Consider the following 21,424-nt stretch of genomic DNA (forward strand, 5'->3'; position numbering starts at 1 on the left):
AGTACCTTTTGTTTGAAAAGGTTTTTTTTTCGAAGTGGTGACTGGTTTACCAGTTGATCTTACATCTTTTTATTTATATTTGTTTATTGGAGCCAAGTGCTGTTCTTTCTATTTTTTTCCTTTTGAGATATTGTGGAGAAAAATTTCATTCTTCATTTTTCTTATCATAACTTGCAACTTTATAGAGTTTATTTATCCCCTTACTCTTCCATTCAAGATTCCCATCTTTTTTGAGTATATAGAACTTTCCGTAGAGCTGTTTAAGATTCTGTAAATTCAACTTTGCCAAAAATAACAGCAGCAATCCTTTACGTTACGCTCATTGATCAATTTCTCAAATCAATTTTTTTTCAGACCTTTCCTAATGATGACATCTCTGATGCTCTTGGTAATGTCTTTGATTTCGACGGTTATAGTGAAAATTCTCTCGAAGTTCTATCTGAAGTATTTTTTGAAAATGGCATTCCAACGGACATTTTGACAAAAACAAGGAAAACTAAAGGTTTGTTTTTTTATTATTTTGTAATTTATCACCAGAAGTATGCATCTGTATAAGGAGAGTATAGCTATCTCTGTGACAATTTCTACTCGGCCAAATCATGAAAGGCTTTCCTTAGAACTGCTAGAAATGAAATTATGTGAATGCATGGATTAAGATTAATATTTTCTGGCTTTAATTCTTTCCTTTTGATAATTCTCTCTCATGGGAGTGACTGAAGTTTTGCCTTGATTGTTATTTGAAAGTGGGCCCAAGAATACGTATTTTCAGGGAATGTGCATTGCTCTATTGAATAATTCTCAGCATTGAAATTTTATTCACTACTTCGCCATTTCCTCTTTCATCTAGTTGGAACTCGGCGGCAATTAACCATCGAAAGGGATAGTGGCTTAGACACATCAGGGCCAAAACATGGGAAAGTTGACAAGGATGGCAATCCTCATGTCGGTGGTAACACTTGGGCAGGTGGCACTGGTGGCCGAGATACAGCAGGCTTAGGTGGAAAAGGAGGACCCTATCGTCTGGATGCTGGTCATGATGTCCATCAGGTAAACCAGGAACTACTTCATTGCAATGGTTTAAATACTGCATAGGAAGTGGTCATTATACTTTTATATTTTCTGTTTATTACAATTTTAATTTTAGCAGAGCCAGTTTGATGACTAGGATGGAAGCTGATAAAATGATGATGAAGAAGGAGCTTCCTTGTGTGGGTAGGGAGGTGCATAAAACCACAAAGAAAATGTTTCAATGATCAGATACTTATTTTTATTTTTTTATGTATTTAATTTTTTTTTAAGAATAATATTTTTTAAGAAAAAAAACCCAGAATGTTATGATGTGTTTTTGCAATTTTGCAATTTTTTTCATTTGAAGAAAATGTTTCCCATGCAAGTTACTGAAACTTCAAGGCAGATGGATTTTACTGGTTTTGCTGCCTGACTCTTCCGTTGACTTTTAAAGAAATTTCCTTCGTTTTAATTTTTTGTTTCGGTCATTTTTTTTGCAGTTAAGTGATGAAGAAAAAGCAAATGTTCCAAAGCATGTTTTGGAAGCTGCCAGGAAAATGAACCGCGAAACATTCAAGAAGCGGCTGCAGGAAATACAAATGAGCGAATATGATGCAAAAGTCTATGAAGAATATTCAAGTGCTGTTGCAAAGGAGGTATTAAAAAAAAAGTAACTTAAAGAGAGTAAAAAAAAAATTAAAAAGAGAGAGAATAATGCTTAAGTATCTAAAAATTGAAAATTCAACAACACTCGAATGTAACACAAAAGAAGTAATAGGAAGGTAAAAAATAAATGTTTTAAAAAATGTATAAGTATTGAGAAATTAAAAAATTCAAAACCGCCCCAAAGATTATAATTTGTAAGATTGTAACTAGTCTTATACTTCTCTTGTTTATCATAACTTGATAACTTGATTTGAACTTATTAAATTTTTTATCATCTTTTTTTTTCTAATGAAGCTTTTTTACATCATTGCAGTGTCTGTCATGTCTAATTTTGAAAATCAGCATGGACTGTCGTGTAAGAAATTCAGAGCCTGTCTCTTTTTCCCTTAATTATTAAAGCTTCATAAGGGCCAGAAGAAAATAGACATTCATTAAAATACATTAAAAGATATTTTAGATTTTCCAATTCCAGATGTTATCTACATCATCCTTCTTTTCAAATTTTACAGGTTCAAGCATTGAAAATAATTTTAAGTAGTCTGCAAGCAAAATCAAAAGAAAGGGAGTGGTCCAGGCATCAGACTTCAGGCGAATTAGATGATGCAAAATTAATAGAAGGTAAGAACAAAATGAATAACATTCGGTTGAGTACTGAAGAAGTGGCCTTCAATCAACCTATATTTTGTTTTTAAGACACAAAAAGTGATGAGGAAGTTGAAACCTTTCAAAAATGAGTCTTCATGGAGAAATAAATCTGTTCTTCAGGGGACATGAAATAACAGGTTTGAATGAGACCGCTCAATCTATTAGCATGCTAAAGGCCTTGTCCACATGAGCACCAGTTAGGTTAGTACACACTTCAATTTCGTGGTACCTTCAATTTTGCCCAAGCACCATTTGGAAATTACTGAAAAGTGGAAAGAAACACTATCTTGAATTAGGATTTTATACAAAATCATGGTAAATCCTGCTTTAAACTGAGCTTGAGACTCTTAACCTTGCTGTTATTTTGGTGCCACTACAATCAAATTTTCATCAACAATACACTGCAGTACCACCATGTACTCTTCCAAGACAGATTCCGCTTCTATGCCTTACATACTGATCTACCAGATTGTGAGCACTCAATTCAACTTACATTTTGATAAACCCCATGTTTTTATGCTTTTATGAATGTTTTGTCTGGATTGCAGTCATCCAAAAGAATTTGAAAAAAGCACTGTTATATGTACTGTTCACCCAATACTATCCTATGATACCCCCCCCCCCCTCCCTCCTCAAAAAGTAAATGTTAAACTGACCAATTAAAGTGCAAAAAAATTAATGGAAGTGTGTAGTCCTTAACTTGGCAACCCTCTCTCTTGATTTTAAAATCTCTTAATGAACCTATCCTCAAAATTCATCCCTTCTAAAAGATAAAAACTTTAAAAAAAGAGACTCGGTCTTGATTTTCCAGAAAAGATAATGTAAAGATAAAATAAAATTTCATTTAATTGATCTGCCTCCATTTAAAAATGTATCATTTATTAATAATCTATTTTCATGCTTTTTGCTACTTTTTAAAAATGAACGTTTTGCTCTCACCTCTCTCCTCTCTGATTGAAGGCATCACCGGGGAGCAAGCCATTTATAGACGCCGCACTGAACCGCAGCCAGACATTCCTAACATTCAGCAAAAACCAAAAAGACTGAAACTTGTGGTTGATGTGTCTGCTAGCATGTACCGGTGAGTTTTTTTGTGTTCTCGAAGCTGAGACTGAAAATTCAACTTCTCCTCCAGGTTCTCGATGCCTCATCTGTTTTGATTGTAGGAAGAACAAATAATAATTGGGAACTTGTTAAATTGAACCAGATAACTTCCTATTTGTGACACAACTTTTGGCAACACTGTTCCTGCCATTTTTAGTATGATCTACAAAATCCCTCAGTAATAATGAAACATCAAGTGTTGCCCGAAGTTTTTATGATGTACGCTGTGTCTTTTGTCAAGTCTTGCAATGTTTCAGCAACCCATTGCTGTAATTAATGTAATTTATTTGATTCAAATTATTGTAAACTGTACTGTGGCAAGTCTTAATGTGCAAACTTTACAGAACTTAAAAAAAAAATTTTCTACACTAATGCCGAATTCTACTTCGTAAGTTTTCTGAAAGTGGTGAGCTCTTTTTGTGATTTTGCGGTGAGTACTTGCACATATGTATGTCATTATAATAAAAAAATCGTTGACAAGGACGTTTTGAATGAAAAAAAGTTGAAGATGAAGAAAGAATAAAAACCAAATTACTTAGTGTTGAAAGTAGATAGTATCACCTGTTGAAAGTCAAAATTACTTGTTTTAGAATTTGAATTTTCTTGAGCTTGACTGGAATTCTCTTCAGCTCAGCTTGAATAAACTCAAACATCATTTTTAAAGCTGAAAAAGCTCATGTTTGATCTGTAAAAGTGAGAAAACCCTCAAACTTGACTCAAACCGAAAGAAACCAATCTTGCCTAGCTCTACAAAAAAAGTTTTTTGTTTCAGAATGATCTTCTAAAATTAATTAATTACCTCATGATTTTGATGTTATTTAATTTTTTTTTTTATTAGATTCAATGGTTATGATGGGAGAATGATTAGACAAATGGAGGCTGTTATCTTAGTGCTGGAAGCACTAGCTGGGCACGAGGATCGCATTAAAGTTGATATCGTTGGTCATTCGGGCGAAGATGATGATATTGTTTTCTTTAAAGAAGATAATCCACCAAAAAATAATAAAGAACGTCTAGAGTTATTGAAGGTAAATCATAGTTCTTAAACATACCCTCTTCTTTTTTCAAATTTTCTTGTATCGATACTGTATAGAATACTTATGTCAACACACCCTACTCTCAATGAATAACATGAATAACATACTCTCAAATGAATTACTTTTGCATAGCACACCAGCAGGCTGATTATTTACTTTCATAGATGCCAGCCATAGATCTGCAAATCTCATCTACAGCGCATCTATGATCAAAGTATTTGTGATTCTATACTGTAATTCTAACCGATGGATGAGCGATAGATCAGCAGAATTGGAATACAGTGTTGAACGACTGCTTTGAGAGAGAAATATTCGTTCTAAGCAATCAGAAACTCTGATTTACCGAGTGAAGAAGGAGAAGCGCGTAGGAACCCTAACCTCCAAAGAAAACATTTATTGCATTTGCCTCAACTTCGTTCAATTAGCTGTTGTGGCGCAATGAATAGCAGCGTCGATATTCAGTCTTACCCGATCCGTGCGATGGTGAGTTCGAATCCTGCCGCGGCACTACCAGTGGGCCAATCAGAAGCACAGTTTTAATACATGTCACGGCATCTACTGCCTTAGGTTCCGCATCTATCAGTGGATCTATAGCTGGATCTATGGAAATTAATTCTGAATAGCTGGGAATCTCTGTCTCATAGATACGCAGCCCACATCTATCAAGGTCAATTGATGAGTAAAGTAAAAAATTAGCCTGCAGAAGATAGTCCTGTTTCCTCATAGAAGCAGCAGCCAATACTGTACCCAGTCTTTTAAAAAAATGACATTTGTCAAATCCACGTTTCATATCATCATCTTTCTCAGCTCTTTTCTTATATTTTTGAAAATTAACTGAAGGCAAAATTATTTTAATATTTTCATTGATTGATTTCCAGACAATGCATGCTCACTCTCAATTTTGCTATTCGGGAGATAACACTCTACAAGCTATAAAAAATGCTGTTACGTCACTGGCAAAAGACAAGGACAAGTGGGATGAAGCTATTGTCGTCGTTTTCTCTGATGCTCATTTGACGCGCTATAGAATTGCACCATCAGAGTTGTCGCAAGCATTGCAATCGGAACCATCTGTCAATGCTTTCGCAATTTTCATTGGGTCCCAAGGCAACAATGCTGAAATGTAAGTCCTTCTATTCTTACCTCCTATTTTTTCCTGTGTTTGTGGGAGACCCCAACGTCCTCCGCAACATTCCATAATTTTTTGCAAAATAACAGAAAATGATCCATGCTAGTTTAGTGAATTTAAGATTGAAAATTTGAAATGTTTTGGTTTGAAGCCATCTAAGGAGCTCCTGATGGAAGAATTTTGAGATTGGGACTTAGTGAATCATCAATTTTATTCTGTTTTGTTTTCAGTGAGAGGTAGATGTATGTTGAAGAATCATAGGACATCATATCATGTTTGATAATTTTTTTTTAAACATTTGTTGTGTTGCAGGCTCCTTCAAGCACTTCCAGTTGGCAAAGGGTTTATATGCATGGACCTATCAAATATTCCTAAAATTTTGCAGCAGATCTTCTCATCCGCTCTGCTAAATACAAGATAAAAATCGCAGAGGTTAACCTTACTTAATGTTACTGTTGCATCTTGTGATATTTCTCCTAGAGGGTACCTGTTACATTCAATCCAAAATATGTTCCCATATTACCTTACCAAAGGATAGAAGCAACAACTTAATTGGCCCAAAACACTGACGAAGAAACAACTTAAAACTGAGTCTCACAATAATAGCAGTGAGGCTCATAGTGTCCTTCTTTCTCATTTTCTTTGTTTTTGCCGGTTGAAAATGAGGGCGTGATCCCTGCGAACCGCTCCGGGCTTTTTATTTTATTTTTTGTGTTCTTTTTATTATTTGCGGCCTCAGTCCCACTTTAAGTTGTTTCTTTCTTACCAAAGGAAATATGTTATTTTTTATAGGTAGAGACTTCTTTTTTCACAATATTTCAAATAAGGCAAAGCTCAGAATGCTTAATAATCATTGAACGAAGAGATATTGCTTGAGAATATTAAAACTTAAGATCTTTTCTCTACTGTGATGAGAATTATCTATATTGCTGAAGTGAAGGAACCTGTTGAAATATTTTTTAAGATGTAGTACAATATGAATACTTTTCCAAAGAAATTTGCATCTGTTGTCGAGAAAATGAATAAATCGCTAAATGGACTTTGCAACTTTGCAATTCAATTAAGCCTTTCAGATCTCACCCCTTCATTTCTTTATGAACCTGAGCCATCATACCCATCATATTACAGATGAGTAAGTACTTTAAGCTGAAGGCGTGATTACAAGAAACGAAATTCAAACAAAAAAGTACCTATTGCTTGTAAATTCTAAGATGCATCTATTTCAATATTTTTCTAATGCCTTTTTTTAGAGCCTTAAAAATGAAAATAGCAGTCAAAATATCTATAAACAGAAATTAGATCTTTACAGTGATAAGGAGCATATGAAAATTGAGCCTGTGCATCAAACTAAAATGCATATCGACTGTGAAACTACCGGACCACTTATCTTGGTTTGTGACATTGCATACTTCCTGTCATACTTTATTTTTTAAATGGAAATCTACTGAACGTCAATTCTTGAAAATTTACAAGATTTTTCTTCTCTGTGCGAAGAAAACTCTGTGAAAACTATAAGGTATGATATTGATTCGTTCTCCTTCAAAAAAATAGAATGGAAGTGGAGATTTTTAAACACCGCAAACGAGATATGTGGTCCGATAGTTTCACTGTCAATGTATTAACTTAATTGCTCCTTATGGCCCTTTTGGTTTTGGAGTCTATCTTTGTAAAACTTTTTTTTCTTTTTTAAGATTTTTAAACTCCGCAAACAAGATATGTGGTCCGGTAGTTTCACTGTCAATGTATCAACTTAATAGCTCCTTATTGCCCTGTTGGTTTTGGAGTTTATCTTTTAAAAACTTTTTTAAGTCTTGTTATATTTAAATGTTAGGACTGTTGAATGTGTTTCTTTGTCTTGTTTTTATTTTTATAACTTTAATATATAAAATATTTCCATTTTTACATCTTTTGTCAATTCACTTTGCAGCCACAATTTCCTATGGTCACGAAAGCTGTTTCGATGGTATCTGTTTGTTGATAAGTAATTATTTGTAGGTACATAGATAAGTTGGCTGCCCCCAGATTTTCAAATCATGATCCAGGCTTTTTTAGCAGCTAGGGGAAACTGCCAGTGTTTATTAAAGTGGAACTCATTTGTTCCGTATAAAAATCTTGGACGCAAGACCTGAAACTTTATTCAGTTTTTATTTTTGTTAAAAAAATTCATATAACTTGTAAGTCAGATGAAGACCGTATAAACAGCAGGGTATTTTGGGTGCTTACTTGATGTTAAGATGACCTCTCTGATGAAGACTTCTTTTGTCAAGTGTTTGCCGATATTTTCCAGGTACAGTTAATTTATATAATTTTTGTGAGCAATATTAGGTACCTATTTAGGTACCTGCTTATTATAGAAAGTAAAGAGGTGCTCTCATGGAAAACACCATTTCGTTTAATTTCAAACTTTGTAAGCAACAAAGCTTAGAATGTTGTTAACCTTTGAAAACTTATGAGTACATTATTGATTGTTAAGTTAATTCGATGGACACTATATTTTGTGTCAAAGCGAGATGTGATATATTGCATTGATTGGTTCCATTTTCTCAGCCACTCGTCATTTTTCTCGAATTTCGAGATTGCAATTCTGTTGTCAGGATACCAAATAACTCATGTTCCAATTTGAAGAAACAAATTTAACATCATAAAGGCATGGTTTTTTTTGGAGGAAAAATATTGCATTCAAGTGCAGTTTTGATATAAGTATCAAATGAGATATTTTTTCTCTAAAAAAACCACTCCTTTATTACGTTAAATTTGTTTGTCAAAATTGGTACATCACAATTCTTTAGTATCCTGACAACAGAATTGCAAACTTAAAATTTAAGAAAAATGACGAGTGGCTGAAAAAATGGAACTAATCAATGCAATATATCGCATGTTGTTGTGACACAAAATATGGTGTTCATCGAATCACCTCATACAGTTTTCCTTCAAAAGAGAGAAAACGGAATCAATCTCCCCTGAATGCAGCTCGTTTATGGATGTTTATTCATTTTAAAAAATGAATAAATCATAAATATCAAGTAAATTTGAGGATACGTAAAGAGAACTATGGCAAAAAGAAAAATGCCATAATATACTAAAACAAAAATTAACAAGTAGTGTAAAAATCGAAATTTCCAGGTCGAAAACGTTTAATTTAGATTGAAAGATTGAGTTACATTTTTAAACAGAGTCTGAAAAAAATTACCTCCTACACTTACTCAATTTGTTTTTTTTTCCAAGGAAAAATAAGCAGAAGTACAAGTCATTGAAGTTATAACTGGAGAAGGGATGGGGGAACATACGGTAAATTTTTGTTTTCATGCATTACAAGAACTCAATTTCATTTATACTTGAAAAAACAAACCCCGTTTTTCATGATTTTTTTAGTCAGTTTTATTATGCAGGCACATCCCCCCTGGAGAGTAAAGACAGATGTGAAACTCCGAAAATTCATCAGGCCTTCACCGACGCCTCAGCAAACAAAGTTAGGGCCCAGAAATGCAGCCAACCTATGAATTTCAATTATCCAGAGCGATTCACCATTACAATTATTAGGAACTGTCGTGTATAAAGCATGTATTTGACTTAGTTTTTGCACAAATTTACTCATTTTTGTGGAAGAATGCTCTTTTATGTACATTCTTGGCCATCTCGGTTAAAATTGAAATCTGCTGACTCTGCTGACTAGCAGTGAAATTTTGTGTGTCAGAAGTTAGTTAGAAGAATGGCTGCACTTTTGGGCCCTAAGCCCTCCATGAAGCGATCTGTCCATACTCTCGCTTACTCGCTATACATATAGGTACTCAACCCCCCTCCTGCCTGTGGAGGCGCAACAAAATCTAACAGCGCCGATTCGAAAGGAGCGCCGTTTGCCGCCTTTTCCCATCCACCAATGAGGGAAGTTGTCCTTCACACATACTTGAAGAACCGTTTTCCAATTGGAATTTTCCGTGGCAAGAAAAGTTTCTGAGGTTGATGGTCAGTTTTTCAATTCAATTAGACCCGCTAGATTGGTCATTTAAGCATTGATGTAGTATGAAGAAGATTTATTATTAAATACCATGTAGACGTGTAGACTACACTTAACATTACATGCTCCCCCCTCCCCCTTCTACGTCATACGCCGAGCGTCATCAGGGACCAGTTCTATAGGACCCTGGACTCCCGTAAGAGTCAATGTAAAAATTCGTGAGCAGGTACTAGTGCTGCATTCTCGCGTAGGATCCTCGCAACTCACTGCTGTTATCAGTTGTTGGACTTCATTAAAATCCGTAGGATCGCGTATAACTGCAAAAAATCGAATTTTTCAGCGTATATATACATGCGGCGGGCCCTTCCTTGTCGAAAGGGGTCGAAAAACGCCAAAAATATACTTATTTTTCAAGAATTCAGCCGCCTTATGTGTTATTTTTCAATCTCCGGCTTAACCTCACTTGTGGAGCGGGCGATGGATGAGTCGAGGTTCGGGGGGAAGGATCCTCTGAGTTGACTAGGATCCTACGCGAGAATGCGCTGCAATCACCCGCTCACAACAGAACGGCGTCCTATAGAACTCGTCCCTGGCGTCATCAACAGCTTGTCTCTGTCAACAGCTGATCAAATATGTAAACATAACCTAAAATTCTTTGTTGTTCTCCAGAATCTCGTAAACTGTGCATATGAGCTTGCACTTGTGCATGTCATTTTACTTGGACTTTCCTCACTTAATTCTTTTGAAATAGTGAAACTGTTTACAGTATTTATTTTTTCTTGTTCTTTTCAGTGTCTCAAAATTGACTGTGCAGTTAATCATCGATACACTTTAAGCACTTTACTTCAAGATCCACTGTCAGTTTTTAATTGAGCGGAATTTACTTGCTCGCAGAGTGCTTCCTTGTGTGGCACTAGTTATCATAAATATGAGTATAACACTTTCTGTCCTGACCCCGACTGGGAGAAGGCAAACTGTCAAAGTAACTCCCAATACGACAATTTTACAGGTAAGGACTCAGTTATGGATCAGTCACAAACTTATTATTTCTCCATCTTACCAGTGACGTGATCAATGCAAAGCCGTATTTTTCGTTTGTGTCTCTGATGGATAGCAGTGACCACAAAATTATTAGGACCATAATCTCCATCTACAGCCACCTTAAAAGAGTGGTCCTGTCAGTAATCTTGATCTATTGGATGAGGATTAACCGTGTTGGGACTGATATGCAAAAGTACCTTGATGCCATTGCCTTGCGGTCTGTCTAAGAAAAGTTATTTACAATCCCTTGTGACAGAGAATGTTACTTACATTATCGCAGTATTTTGTTTCATCAATTCACCTTCCAAATTTTTTTCATCCCTCTCTAATGATCAAGGGATATAAATGCTCGGCATAAGTTGTAGAACACCTTTTTCCAGCCGATTAGGGTCAAGAAGTTTTATTTTGATACCTAACTTCAACCATGTTCTCAGCTATTGACTTTAAGCTTGTTTCAGTGGGAGAGAAAGAAGTATAAAAAGGTGTTAAAGTAGAGTAGATGCTCTATCAGTCGGCCTACTTCTAAAGCGGGACTGCAGATAAGTATGCTTGATTACAAGAGCAGCGGCCCCAAGTATCAAGCGAGATTCCATGAGCAAGTGTGGAAATTTTTTGGTGAAAAGGCTTTTTCTTTTTAGCAGAAACTGAGGAAAAACAGAGATTCACGCTTATTTTTAAAATTTTGCTCACCCTGTGTGTTGGACGGTTTTGATTGAGTTTGAGATGGCAACTAATTTTTGCTTCGCTAAACTATCAGCACCCCTCTGTACAAATGCGTTGTAGAATTATTTATCACTGTCTGAAACCGTAAGCAGGAACTTAAATAGAGGATCCTCTTTAACATCAAGAGAGTTAGTAAGCCAATTTGACACTAATTTCTCATCTACGCTTCATTGTCCTTTTCCACAAAATTTTCTCGAGAAGTAAAACTACAGAAGTGTCACTTGCAGTGAATATGGCTCGGCAACATTAAAGATCTCCATGCTTTGAGAAGATTTTTTGAATTTCTCTCTATCAAGTGGAATCTCAGAAGAAAGATAGACTGGATGATGTGCTGGCCATTTGCTATACGCTGAAAATATTGAAGAAGACATTTTTAATCTACTCTTTGAGACTTATTGAAATTTCCTTAGGTGGTATTGTTTATTACAAAGTACCTCTATCACATGGTGTCTATATTTTTTAAACTTTTTCCATTATGCCTTTTCCCTTTTTCCATTATGGTAATATGAATGCCTTTTTGATTTAAGGTTTTAGAAGAAGTTTGTGTCAAACAGAAGCTTGATGCATCAGAATTTGACTTGCGGTAAGTTGTGTTCCAAGTCTAAATTGGTGTTTACTGCAATTCTAGATTGTGAGGTCCGTTACTCAAAGTTATAAAACCTTGTATATAAGTCTAAACTGACAGAGATCTCACAAGTATTTTAAAGTTAATTCAGTCACCATAGTATGCTGTGCAAATACAGTATGCCCAAAGTGCGTATTTCCATTGTTTTGTCCCAAAATTATCTCTCCTATCTTATTTTTTTGAAGGAAAACAAAGTCATTTTTACAGCTTGAATATCGCACAAGATGCTCTGCCAACAGAGGAGGAAATTCAAGGTTTTTAAAAAATTACGTTGACTGGTTTCTCAAAGGAAAAATAAAGTATGACAGGAAATCTGCAGCTACAAAGAGACACACTTTGTTTTGCACTTTGGCTATCAATCTCTTGTTAACAATTCATTGTAAAGAAATGATCTTGGTCTTAAAATTTAGAGGAGACCATTAGTTTTCGGTTGATGGTGATTGAGATAGTCCATTTTAAGATTTTAACCTGGACATTGTTGTTATATTGCTTCAGCTCAAATGTTATAAATTTTTTTACAGTTAGAGCTATGATTTTAGTGAGATTTAGCCTAAGCTTTTCAATAAGTCCGATTTTTTCTAAGCTTTGATTTTCAACAGTTGACCAGTGCACAGGAAGCTAGTATGTCTCAAGCCCCAAGATCACCTGTGCTTCTATTCTAACCGTAGGCCAAAAAGTTGTGTTTTCATACTTCTGTAAGTCATTTCAAAAGAAAGAAAAAAAATTAGAAGAAAATTATCTGATGATCACCAGGCAGAATTGAGACATGTCAATGTTATGTAAAGGAGAAGATGAGCCTCAAAGTTTCATCCATAAAAAAATGCTCCTTATTGAATAATGCACTCACTTTAATTAACATCTGTCCACAGCAAGATGCTGAGTTGAAGTATTTCATTCCTTGTTACAGGCATATTTTCCCCTTGAAATTGAAGTTAAGGGATAAATAATCAGATTACTTTTTCTGTATGTCCCAGACACCATAGCAGGATTCTAGACCCAAGTTCAGTAGTACGATTTTCTCAACTACCAAATAATGCTCAGTTGGAAATGGTTGAAGCCAAGAAGAAACGGCAAGAGTCACCCGTAAACATAATGTTACAATTAGAAGATGGAACAAGACTGAATGGAGACTTTTTGCCCAAATGTAAGTTTTTTAAAATGATTTGTTTCATCTTTCATTAAAGTTTTATTGAGCATATTTATGAAAAATTTTCCCACTCATTTGCTCTTGGTTCTTAACTGTAACAAGTTTCAGAGCTCATTGCTCCATCTGCAGCTGTTTTCAGCTGACTTTTCTTTATTGTGTTTTTCAGTAGTTAATGTTCAGTAGTTTAGTATCCTAATTCATTTAGTTTTAAATATCCTATTCAACAACTCTGTATCTTTCCTAAAAGTAGTATGACCAAAGTTGACTGACGTGTGAGCTAGGAAAAAAAAATTCAGCCAGTTATCTCCTCACACAACTTTATTGCAATCTTTCGCACCACAAGTAGCAACAATATTACAATTTCACGGACTAAGCCTTCCTTATCAGCTGAGGTGATCATATCTGACTCCTTAGTAAAAGCCCTCATCTGCATAAGGAAACTAATGGCAATTGCGTTATTTCTAAAGTGAGCTGGAAATGATAGTTTCTAATTGCAAAAAGTAGTCCAGTTAAGGTAAGTATGCTGCATCTTTCTCGAGAAGCCTCATGTAGACAGATAATTGCCAGGTGACATTGATTCAATTTTTTATTTATTCGACAATTTTTCAAAGTTTGTTTAATTTTTTAGTCTCTTTGATTTTACTGCTCATCAGTGTGATCCAGATTTTCCTTTTGCTGCACTATTAAAGCTGCTCATCCTGATTTTAGGTAGTTTGAAAGATGTAATCAGCAATTTATGCCCATCTGAAACCGGTGCGGTTGAAAATCCAGCCATCATTTACATGCGGAAAGAGATCACTGGACTTGAAGAATTGAACAAGACAACTCTCAAAGATTTAGGTCTCACAAGTGGAAGAGCTCTGCTCAGGTAAATAATATTCTATCATTGTTGAAGAGCTCTTTGTTCTCACCCTAAATCCTAGGAATTTTAGCTTGTGGAACATGAACATTTATTAATTTATGTCGAAATCTTAAGTATATCAAATTCGAAGACAGGGAAAGCAAAACCAGCTTTATCCATTTCATTATCCATACACTATGATTCTGTTTTTTCCACTGCACAGACTCACATTACACAATATGATGTTTTAGAGGTAAAAATTTCTAATTTTTTGGGTCAAAGGTTTATTTTTAAAAGCTTTCAGGAGGAAGCAATCATGAATTTTGATAAAAAATGAGGGAAAGCCGACTGAATTTGAGGAAAAGTTTGGAACTTTCTACATCTCTGGAGATGCAATCACCTGCTTTTGCACAGGAAAAGAACATATTTTCAACTGTATGTAGGCACAGAGAAGGAGAAAAACACTGGAAGTGCGGTCTGCAAAAAGAAGGTATATAGAATAGTGCTGGGTCCACATTATTCTCTGTACAGCTGCGGCCATTACTCTTAAAAATTCTTAGATTAGATGATAAGTCAGTTTTCATAACAACCTCTATTTAAAATTTTCTCTTTGCTCTTTCAGATTTTTAAATCGATCAAAGGAACAATTAAGCCAGCAACTTCATGTGTCAAATCCGTTGAAACCGGTGAAAGTTGAAATCCAGGAGACACCTATCTCTCAATCTCCTTTGTCAATATCAGACTCAAAGAGCGCTCATGAATCAAAGATATTTGACGAGAGTACCTCAGGCCTTAGTGAAGCAGCACAGACTTCTGTAAAGGGTGAAGAAAACATGGACACTATCTCTCAGGCTCCTAAAAATTCAGAAATGTCAGATGATAATTGGAATCAGATAGATGCTGAAAGTCGACTTTCATTGAAGCGAGTGTCTGGTGCAGAGATTCCAAATGGGTCAGATAGTATGGATTGGAATGAAAGTGACTCAGCGCCGAGTGAAAAGAAACTAAGCAAATGTCAAGAATTAGTTGAACCAAAACCAGAACCTGAACCAGAACCTGAAATTGATGTGTCTAATATTGAATTTGTAAGTTCCTCTGTAATATCTTTAATCCTAAGTTTTATGGACACATTTTTATCGGTCTCTATTGAGTAATTTTTATGGGCACAGAACAATGACAGATTTAGATCAATATGTGGATTGCATTTTGCAAAAAGGAACTAGGAGCATTCCAATGTCACTAAGATTGTGCAACTTTCTTTACCCTGCAAATCTAAACTAATCATCTTCACAAATTTTATCTTTTCTCTCAGTTCACTATGAATTCAAAAGTAAAATTATCCTTGTAAATATGATTTTTTTCATCATTTCAGTAATTTTTTTGCAAAGAATGTATGTTGCACAATCCTAGCAACATTGGAATGCTCTTGATTCCTTTTTGCAAAATGCAATCCATGTGTTAATCTCTATTTTAAAACTGCAATATTTACACGTGTATTCAGCTTATTGCTGGCCGTTTATGCAATGAGTGGTCGGATCTAAAAAATTTCTTTTCATCTTGTTAACTTACTTGCTGGCTATATTAATCTAAAAATTTTAGCCCTCACAATTGACATTTTTTACACTGATGTGTTCATAGACACTGAGTTGAATAAATTATAATTGGCTCATATTTTGCATGTGTTATTTTTTTTTTTTTTTTTTTTTTGTAATTAGTTTTTTAGGTTTTATTTTAATCTATAAACTTTTATATGAACAGTTAGGCGAACGGGAGGCTCTCCTTTATAATTTATCAGACCTCAGGAGTTCAAGGATTAAAGATGATTCGTTACCAGATGGATTCTTTGATTTGACTTTAGATGATGCCAGATCATTGATGCGAGACTACAAACGAGCGAGGTATACAACATTATAATTTTTTTTTATAAGTTCCTTCAGGAAAACTCCTATCAATATCTCCAAAACTTGAGAAGTGGTTGCATATAGTTCATCAAAATAGCTTCTATGAAAAAGCATTATGAATATCAAAGGAATAGGAACCAATTGCGCAGTTTGAACTTAGATACCTGCAAAGGTTCAATTAACATGTTGTGTTACCTCCCTTGATGCCTTGGCGTTCTCCCCCCCCCCCCCCCCCCAACAGAAATCAAAAGTTTTATGGTGCATTCTCCTGCTGGGACTATGCCGGTCAGGCGCAATAAGAATTTTCACAACCTTGACGCCCGCTGGCCTCACTGGTCAGGCGCCTAGCAATGTGAGCAACCACTTTCAATCAAAACAACCGCTGTAGAAAGTGCAAAACCCTTCAAAACCGGTGGAAAGGACTGGAATGGCAGGCAACAAATACCCCTAAAACTCACCATTTCCAGGCAAAATACAATTGTATCAATCTCAGTCCGTACCAGATGGGTGTATGGCACATAGCGTGCAAATATAACGTACACCCACACGCACCCTTGAATACTGGAAATGTTTTGTATTACCCATAAAAATTCAAAGCAAATATATCTGCATCTTCTTGCATGGTTTGTCTGAGCCCAATTTAAATAAAAAATCAATGACACTGAAAACTGTCTTGGGGAGCTTGAAGTAGGGTACCAGTACTGTCTTTTAAGCCCAAAACGAAACAAATCTGTTGGGCTCTTCGAAAATAAAATTAATTTTTATGTTCACAAACGTAGTTTTTTCAAAAAATTAAGTTTTCCTAATTTTAGGGGGGAAAAACGGCAACAAAAACGTAAGTATTACATGATCATGTCATTCTCCAAGATTTCAAATTTCTATTGAACTGTAGATTTTCATTTTTTGACCCCTGGTTTGTGAGATGGTCGATTTACTGAGAAAACTTCCTTTCATTGCGGATCTACCTACCAGTAGGGTGTTACAAAAAAAATGTTTTGTCTCGGATTTTGGTTCCCAGTAAAAACTCTAGAGCTACTGTGACAAGAATAGAGCTGAGAAAAATTTCGGATCCATCAGTCAATTATTGGAGAGTTAGGTCGCGATTTGTTGTACTTTCACTTTCAGGCAATTTTAACACACTCCGTGTGTTTTGAACATCGACTCCCAGTAGAAAATCTAAAAGACAAATTACTAAAGTAGAGGTGTGCAAAATTTGGCATGATCGGATTATTTTTAGAGGGTGTGCACTGTGCATCCCCCTTACACACCCAAAAACGACGGTTTTGCACGTTTTATCTGCCATTTTCTGCATGTAACCAGACCGTTCAAGTTGTTCAGGCTTAGTGCCGTGAACAATCCAAGATCTCAAGTATTTTCTAATTCCAAAATTTAAGATCTTTGGCATCCTTGCTGCATCCAAGATATCAAGGATAATTCTGAAAGCGATTTCCTCTGGAAAATCTAGCTGATCTTGGCTAGAAATTCATGTCCACTGCCTTGAAAATACCCCTCAATTGTTCAATTAACTCCTCCCTTTTTCATCTTGTGTCGCAGAGAAGAGTTGGAAAATGCTGTTCTTTCAACCAAAGCAATGAAAGATCTCTCTGATTCTCGGCGTATGCTGGCTCATCTGAACAAATACCAGCAAACTGTTGTCAGAATACAGTTTCCTGATAGATTTGTTCTCCAGGGTGTTTTCAGGCCCCGAGAAACCGTACAACATGTTTTGAGTTTCGTTAAGCAGTTCATCCAGAACCCTGAATCTGAATTCTACCTCTGTAAGTTCCGTTTTTAACTTCATTCATCCAAATTTAGTCGTCTTTGCTATTTTCATGCTTTTTCTCATGTAGGTGGCTAATTTGACAATTAATGGATTTCATTTTTTCCTGTTATCACTATTATTTGTTCAATATTTTGACATTGTTCTTCATTCATAGTAAGTTTTTCATCATTATTAGAAATTAGTCAATCAGCTCATTCGGCTACATCTCTCTTGCATTTTATCATTTTGATCATCTCAGGACTTTTTTGTTAATCAAGACTATTAGATCAGTTTCTCTAGATGAGAAAGAAAAAAAAACTAAAGAAAGAAACGTTAAGGAAATGGGAATCTTTTAAATACAATTTTCGCTCCCTCAGATGCAAAGGTGAGGAGGTCCTTTTGTTTTGCGATCAGATTAAATTGTCAAAAACCGACAGAAAAGGTTCGAAGTTTCACTGCATTTTCGTAATGATTGTGTGCTTTGAGGTTTAATTTTAACACCTTCGCCCATCAAGGCAGTTGTTTATGATTTGCAGATCATGGAAACTATTCCAGAGTACAAATCTCCCAAGCTTAACATTGCAAGAACAGAGCAGTCAGAATTCATGAATCACCTAGTACTTTACTCCTTAGAGGCTATTTATTTCTATTAATTTTTTTCCCCCGGCAATGAATAATTCTGTCATAATTCAGTACGTTTAAATAGTCCTGGAAGTAGGTCATATTGCTATCTAAATCCGACCAAATATCAGAAAATCCTTTTTCAGTACTTCTCTGCATTGACAAAGCCTATTTTTCTCTATTCTTTAATGTCGAGAGTGAAAGGTGTAATTTTCAAATAACATTCCAAATCCAAGATAAAAATAATCTTCACTGTTATTTCTCAGATACGGCACCTCCAAAAACTATTCTCAACCCCTCAGAAACTCTAATCGAAGCAGACTGCGTTCCTGCTGCTGTTATCTATTTGGGGTCCTCAAACCAATCGAGTCCTTCTATTCAAGAAAAATACATTTCAAAGGCTGTTGAGCCTGATGTAGCAGCTTATTTTGCTCGTAAATCTAGGTATGTAGATGTATAATGACTGATCCTACCATAATTTTTAGTGATATTTAAGAAGTCATCATGTTTTGTCCCCAAAAATTTGTAGTCAATACCACCTTCTCATCACAGAAGAATTTCATGAATAAATCGATTTATGGGCCAAAGAGTGAATTTTTGTCCTCCAAAATGAACTTATTTTAAATTGAGTTGAACTCACTCCTTGGTTGGTTAATGGAAGCATTCATTATTCAATGATTTTATAACACTTTTCTTAGAAAATTAAGAATATTTAAATCCTGCAATAGTACCCCTGAATGAGTCTGTTGCATGCAATAGATGCAGCCAAGGGGATTAACTTTCATCTCCTGTGATTTTACATGGAGAAAGTCTATTAACTTGGCTGTATCCATGGCGCACAGTAGATCTATTGTGACATGCTATAAAAAACCCCTCAAGGATCTTTGTCATCCGGAAAGGAGTACTAGACAAATCATTTCGCACATTGTCGTTTTAATAATCAAGCAAAGCCGTGTATATAGTAATCTTCCTGCAAAAAATGTCAGCCTTTATGCCCCAATTTTATCTTCCAAACTAACTAACATCATCTTTCTTGTATCTGCTATTCAAGAAGTTATGCCTAGAATTTTTAAAATTTGTGTCCAACGAAAAAAGATTATTTAATCTTGATTGGGGTTTTCCATTACATGGCAGTGTATTCTTAAGATTGTCTGTTGTCATTCTAACAACAAAAATGTAACGAAGCAAATAATTTAGAGGTATTAAAGCGTATTTTAATATGTTCAGAACTTTATACATTATTTTTACCATGGAGGGAAATGTTTTATTTCAGAAAGTCAAGAAACGACACTATAACGATCAAGGAAGAGGGCTCATCTAATCAAAGTGACTATGAAATGGAGTGTCTCCCGGGACCTAGCAATGGAAATAGCAACATCTCTAGCTCTAAAAATAATCCATTCCAATATAATAAAGCACCAAATGCAAAGCTAAGTAACACAGTGCCTAAATGGTTCAAACCAACATAATATATGTTCTGTTGAAATACTGAGCAAGCTCGAAACAGTTAATAGCTATAAGAGTGAAATAGTATGTCTGAATTTCATATGCCCAGTGTAACATGTGCCAAATGGTTTAAAATGTGAGCAATGGAAAATCAAATCAATCTTAGCTTCATTTATTCTATCCTAAAGACAACATTTGGTAGAAAAAGAGTCAAAGGGGTTCAAGGAAACGGTCATAAATTATTTAACTCTTTTTCTGCATGTTTGAACAGCCCCCCTCTTGCAGCGTTTTTGTGACGCAGTCCCCTATCCTTTACCATGTAAAAAAAATTGGTTGAATGGCGTAACGCTCTCCTTGCCCCCTCCTCCCTAGGGCGTTACATAATTTATGAACGATCCTAATATGTATTGCAATGTTTCAAAGTTTCACTTGACTGCTCATTTTTTATTCATTAATAGATGTATATTTTATAAGAAAATTTTTTGTCAGATTCCAAAGATAATTTGCCAAAAAATTTAAAGCAAATTTGCAATGGTTCAAGAGCAAATGCATTAATTTCGATGCAACTTTGCAACATTGAAGTACAGTGAAGCCCCTTTGACCCTTGCTTCTGCATTTTTGTAAGTCTGAGCATTTTTTGAAAAAAAGAACTTTCCCTGTTTGAGAGTTTATAAACTGCGTATTTAATCAAGAAGTAAGAGGGGGAAAAAATCGCTTAATTCTAGGCTGGACACTTTTTAAATAAAAAATCTTCTTTGTATAATGCTCGTTTTGTTGTACCAAGTTAAACAAGTAAGTCAAGCTATTTTGTAATTGGGAAGTCCTGCAATTTTAATTTTTAAAAGTCTGTCATTGTGCCACAATGGGGTTGTTGCGTGAATGTTGTTTAATTCATTTTCCGATATTTAGGAGTATGCAACATAAGGGGGTTTTCTTAAATTTTCATGGTCGTAGGAGCCAGGGGAATCAACCTCGAAAGTTCAAAGGTAATCTGTAATGGGGTCTCTATGTGCATCTCAAAATCATCCAACTTGGGTGACACTGCCAACGTCACATGCGTAGATGCCGAGTTGCATCATGTTATAACTTTATGACGCTATCAAAGGCTCTCCTTTAATTTTTTTTGTGTGTAAAAGTGAGTAAAGCAAGCCTGTCTATGCTTGTACGGTTACTTGGCAAGTTTCAGCATTGGCAACGTTTAAGATGAATTAGACCTTTCAGAGGTGAAAACTATTTTTCACTGCAATTAGACAAAACTTAACTGAGCTATTTGGGGGCCTTTGACTGAATTTTGAGCTTTATGAATGCTGCCATTGGCTTTGTTCTAACAAGTATCGTTAGAGCATGTTTTAAAAGTGAAATCCTTGCTGCATGCAACTACCCCATTTATCTTGTTGGTTTCTGAATTTCTCTGATACATTATACTGTCTCTGATACTTTTTGAAGTTTGATTTTTGCAGTTCTGAAAAAAAGCTCGAATATCTGAGGGTTTCACTTGCTTCGAACTCCGAACTTTAGATTGCCTTAAATATGTGTCAAGGTTTTCACTTTTACTTAAGTATCATTTTGGAGAGGAACTACATAATAAAGTCTTTTATTTTCACAAAAAAAATGCACTCTTTATTTTTCTCCAATTCTTTTGAAACCATCAAATTAACAAAAATGTCCTCGAGCCAAAGTTTATTTAAGGAGCCTCCAGGGACTTCTTTGACTTTGAATATTTTCACACTTGCTTTTTGCTGGTTCTGTGTACATGAAAAAACTTCTGAAGGG

At 35.3% G+C, this 21,424-nt stretch overlaps 2 protein-coding genes across 2 annotated transcripts in view; both read left to right on the forward strand.

Moving 5' to 3' along the window:
- The window catches only part of c12.2 (von Willebrand factor A domain-containing protein c12.2), a 49,545-nt gene extending 42,054 nt beyond the window's left edge, over positions 1–7,491 (forward strand). Inside the window, exons 10-17 of the mRNA XM_019052001.2 lie at positions 355–502; positions 848–1,047; positions 1,509–1,664; positions 2,184–2,292; positions 3,280–3,400; positions 4,262–4,451; positions 5,339–5,583; positions 5,902–7,491. Of these exons, the coding sequence (XP_018907546.2) occupies positions 355–502; positions 848–1,047; positions 1,509–1,664; positions 2,184–2,292; positions 3,280–3,400; positions 4,262–4,451; positions 5,339–5,583; positions 5,902–6,010 (1,278 nt within the window). The 3' untranslated portion in view covers positions 6,011–7,491. The remainder of the gene's footprint in view (positions 1–354; positions 503–847; positions 1,048–1,508; positions 1,665–2,183; positions 2,293–3,279; positions 3,401–4,261; positions 4,452–5,338; positions 5,584–5,901) is intronic.
- Positions 7,492–10,193: 2,702 nt separating this feature from the next.
- Positions 10,194–21,263, forward strand: LOC109037382 (tether containing UBX domain for GLUT4). The gene is made up of 9 exons (XM_019052004.2): positions 10,194–10,553; positions 11,836–11,891; positions 12,908–13,077; positions 13,789–13,948; positions 14,544–15,006; positions 15,680–15,819; positions 17,377–17,600; positions 18,472–18,649; positions 19,479–21,263. The coding sequence occupies exons 1-9, from the start codon at positions 10,473–10,475 to the stop codon at positions 19,672–19,674; spliced, it is 1,668 nt and encodes a 555-aa protein (XP_018907549.2). The 5' UTR covers positions 10,194–10,472; the 3' UTR covers positions 19,675–21,263.
- The last annotated feature ends 161 nt before the right edge of the window (positions 21,264–21,424 follow it).

Source organism: Bemisia tabaci, chromosome 5, assembly GCF_918797505.1.
Source record: "Bemisia tabaci chromosome 5, PGI_BMITA_v3".
NCBI lineage: Eukaryota > Metazoa > Arthropoda > Insecta > Hemiptera > Aleyrodidae > Bemisia > Bemisia tabaci.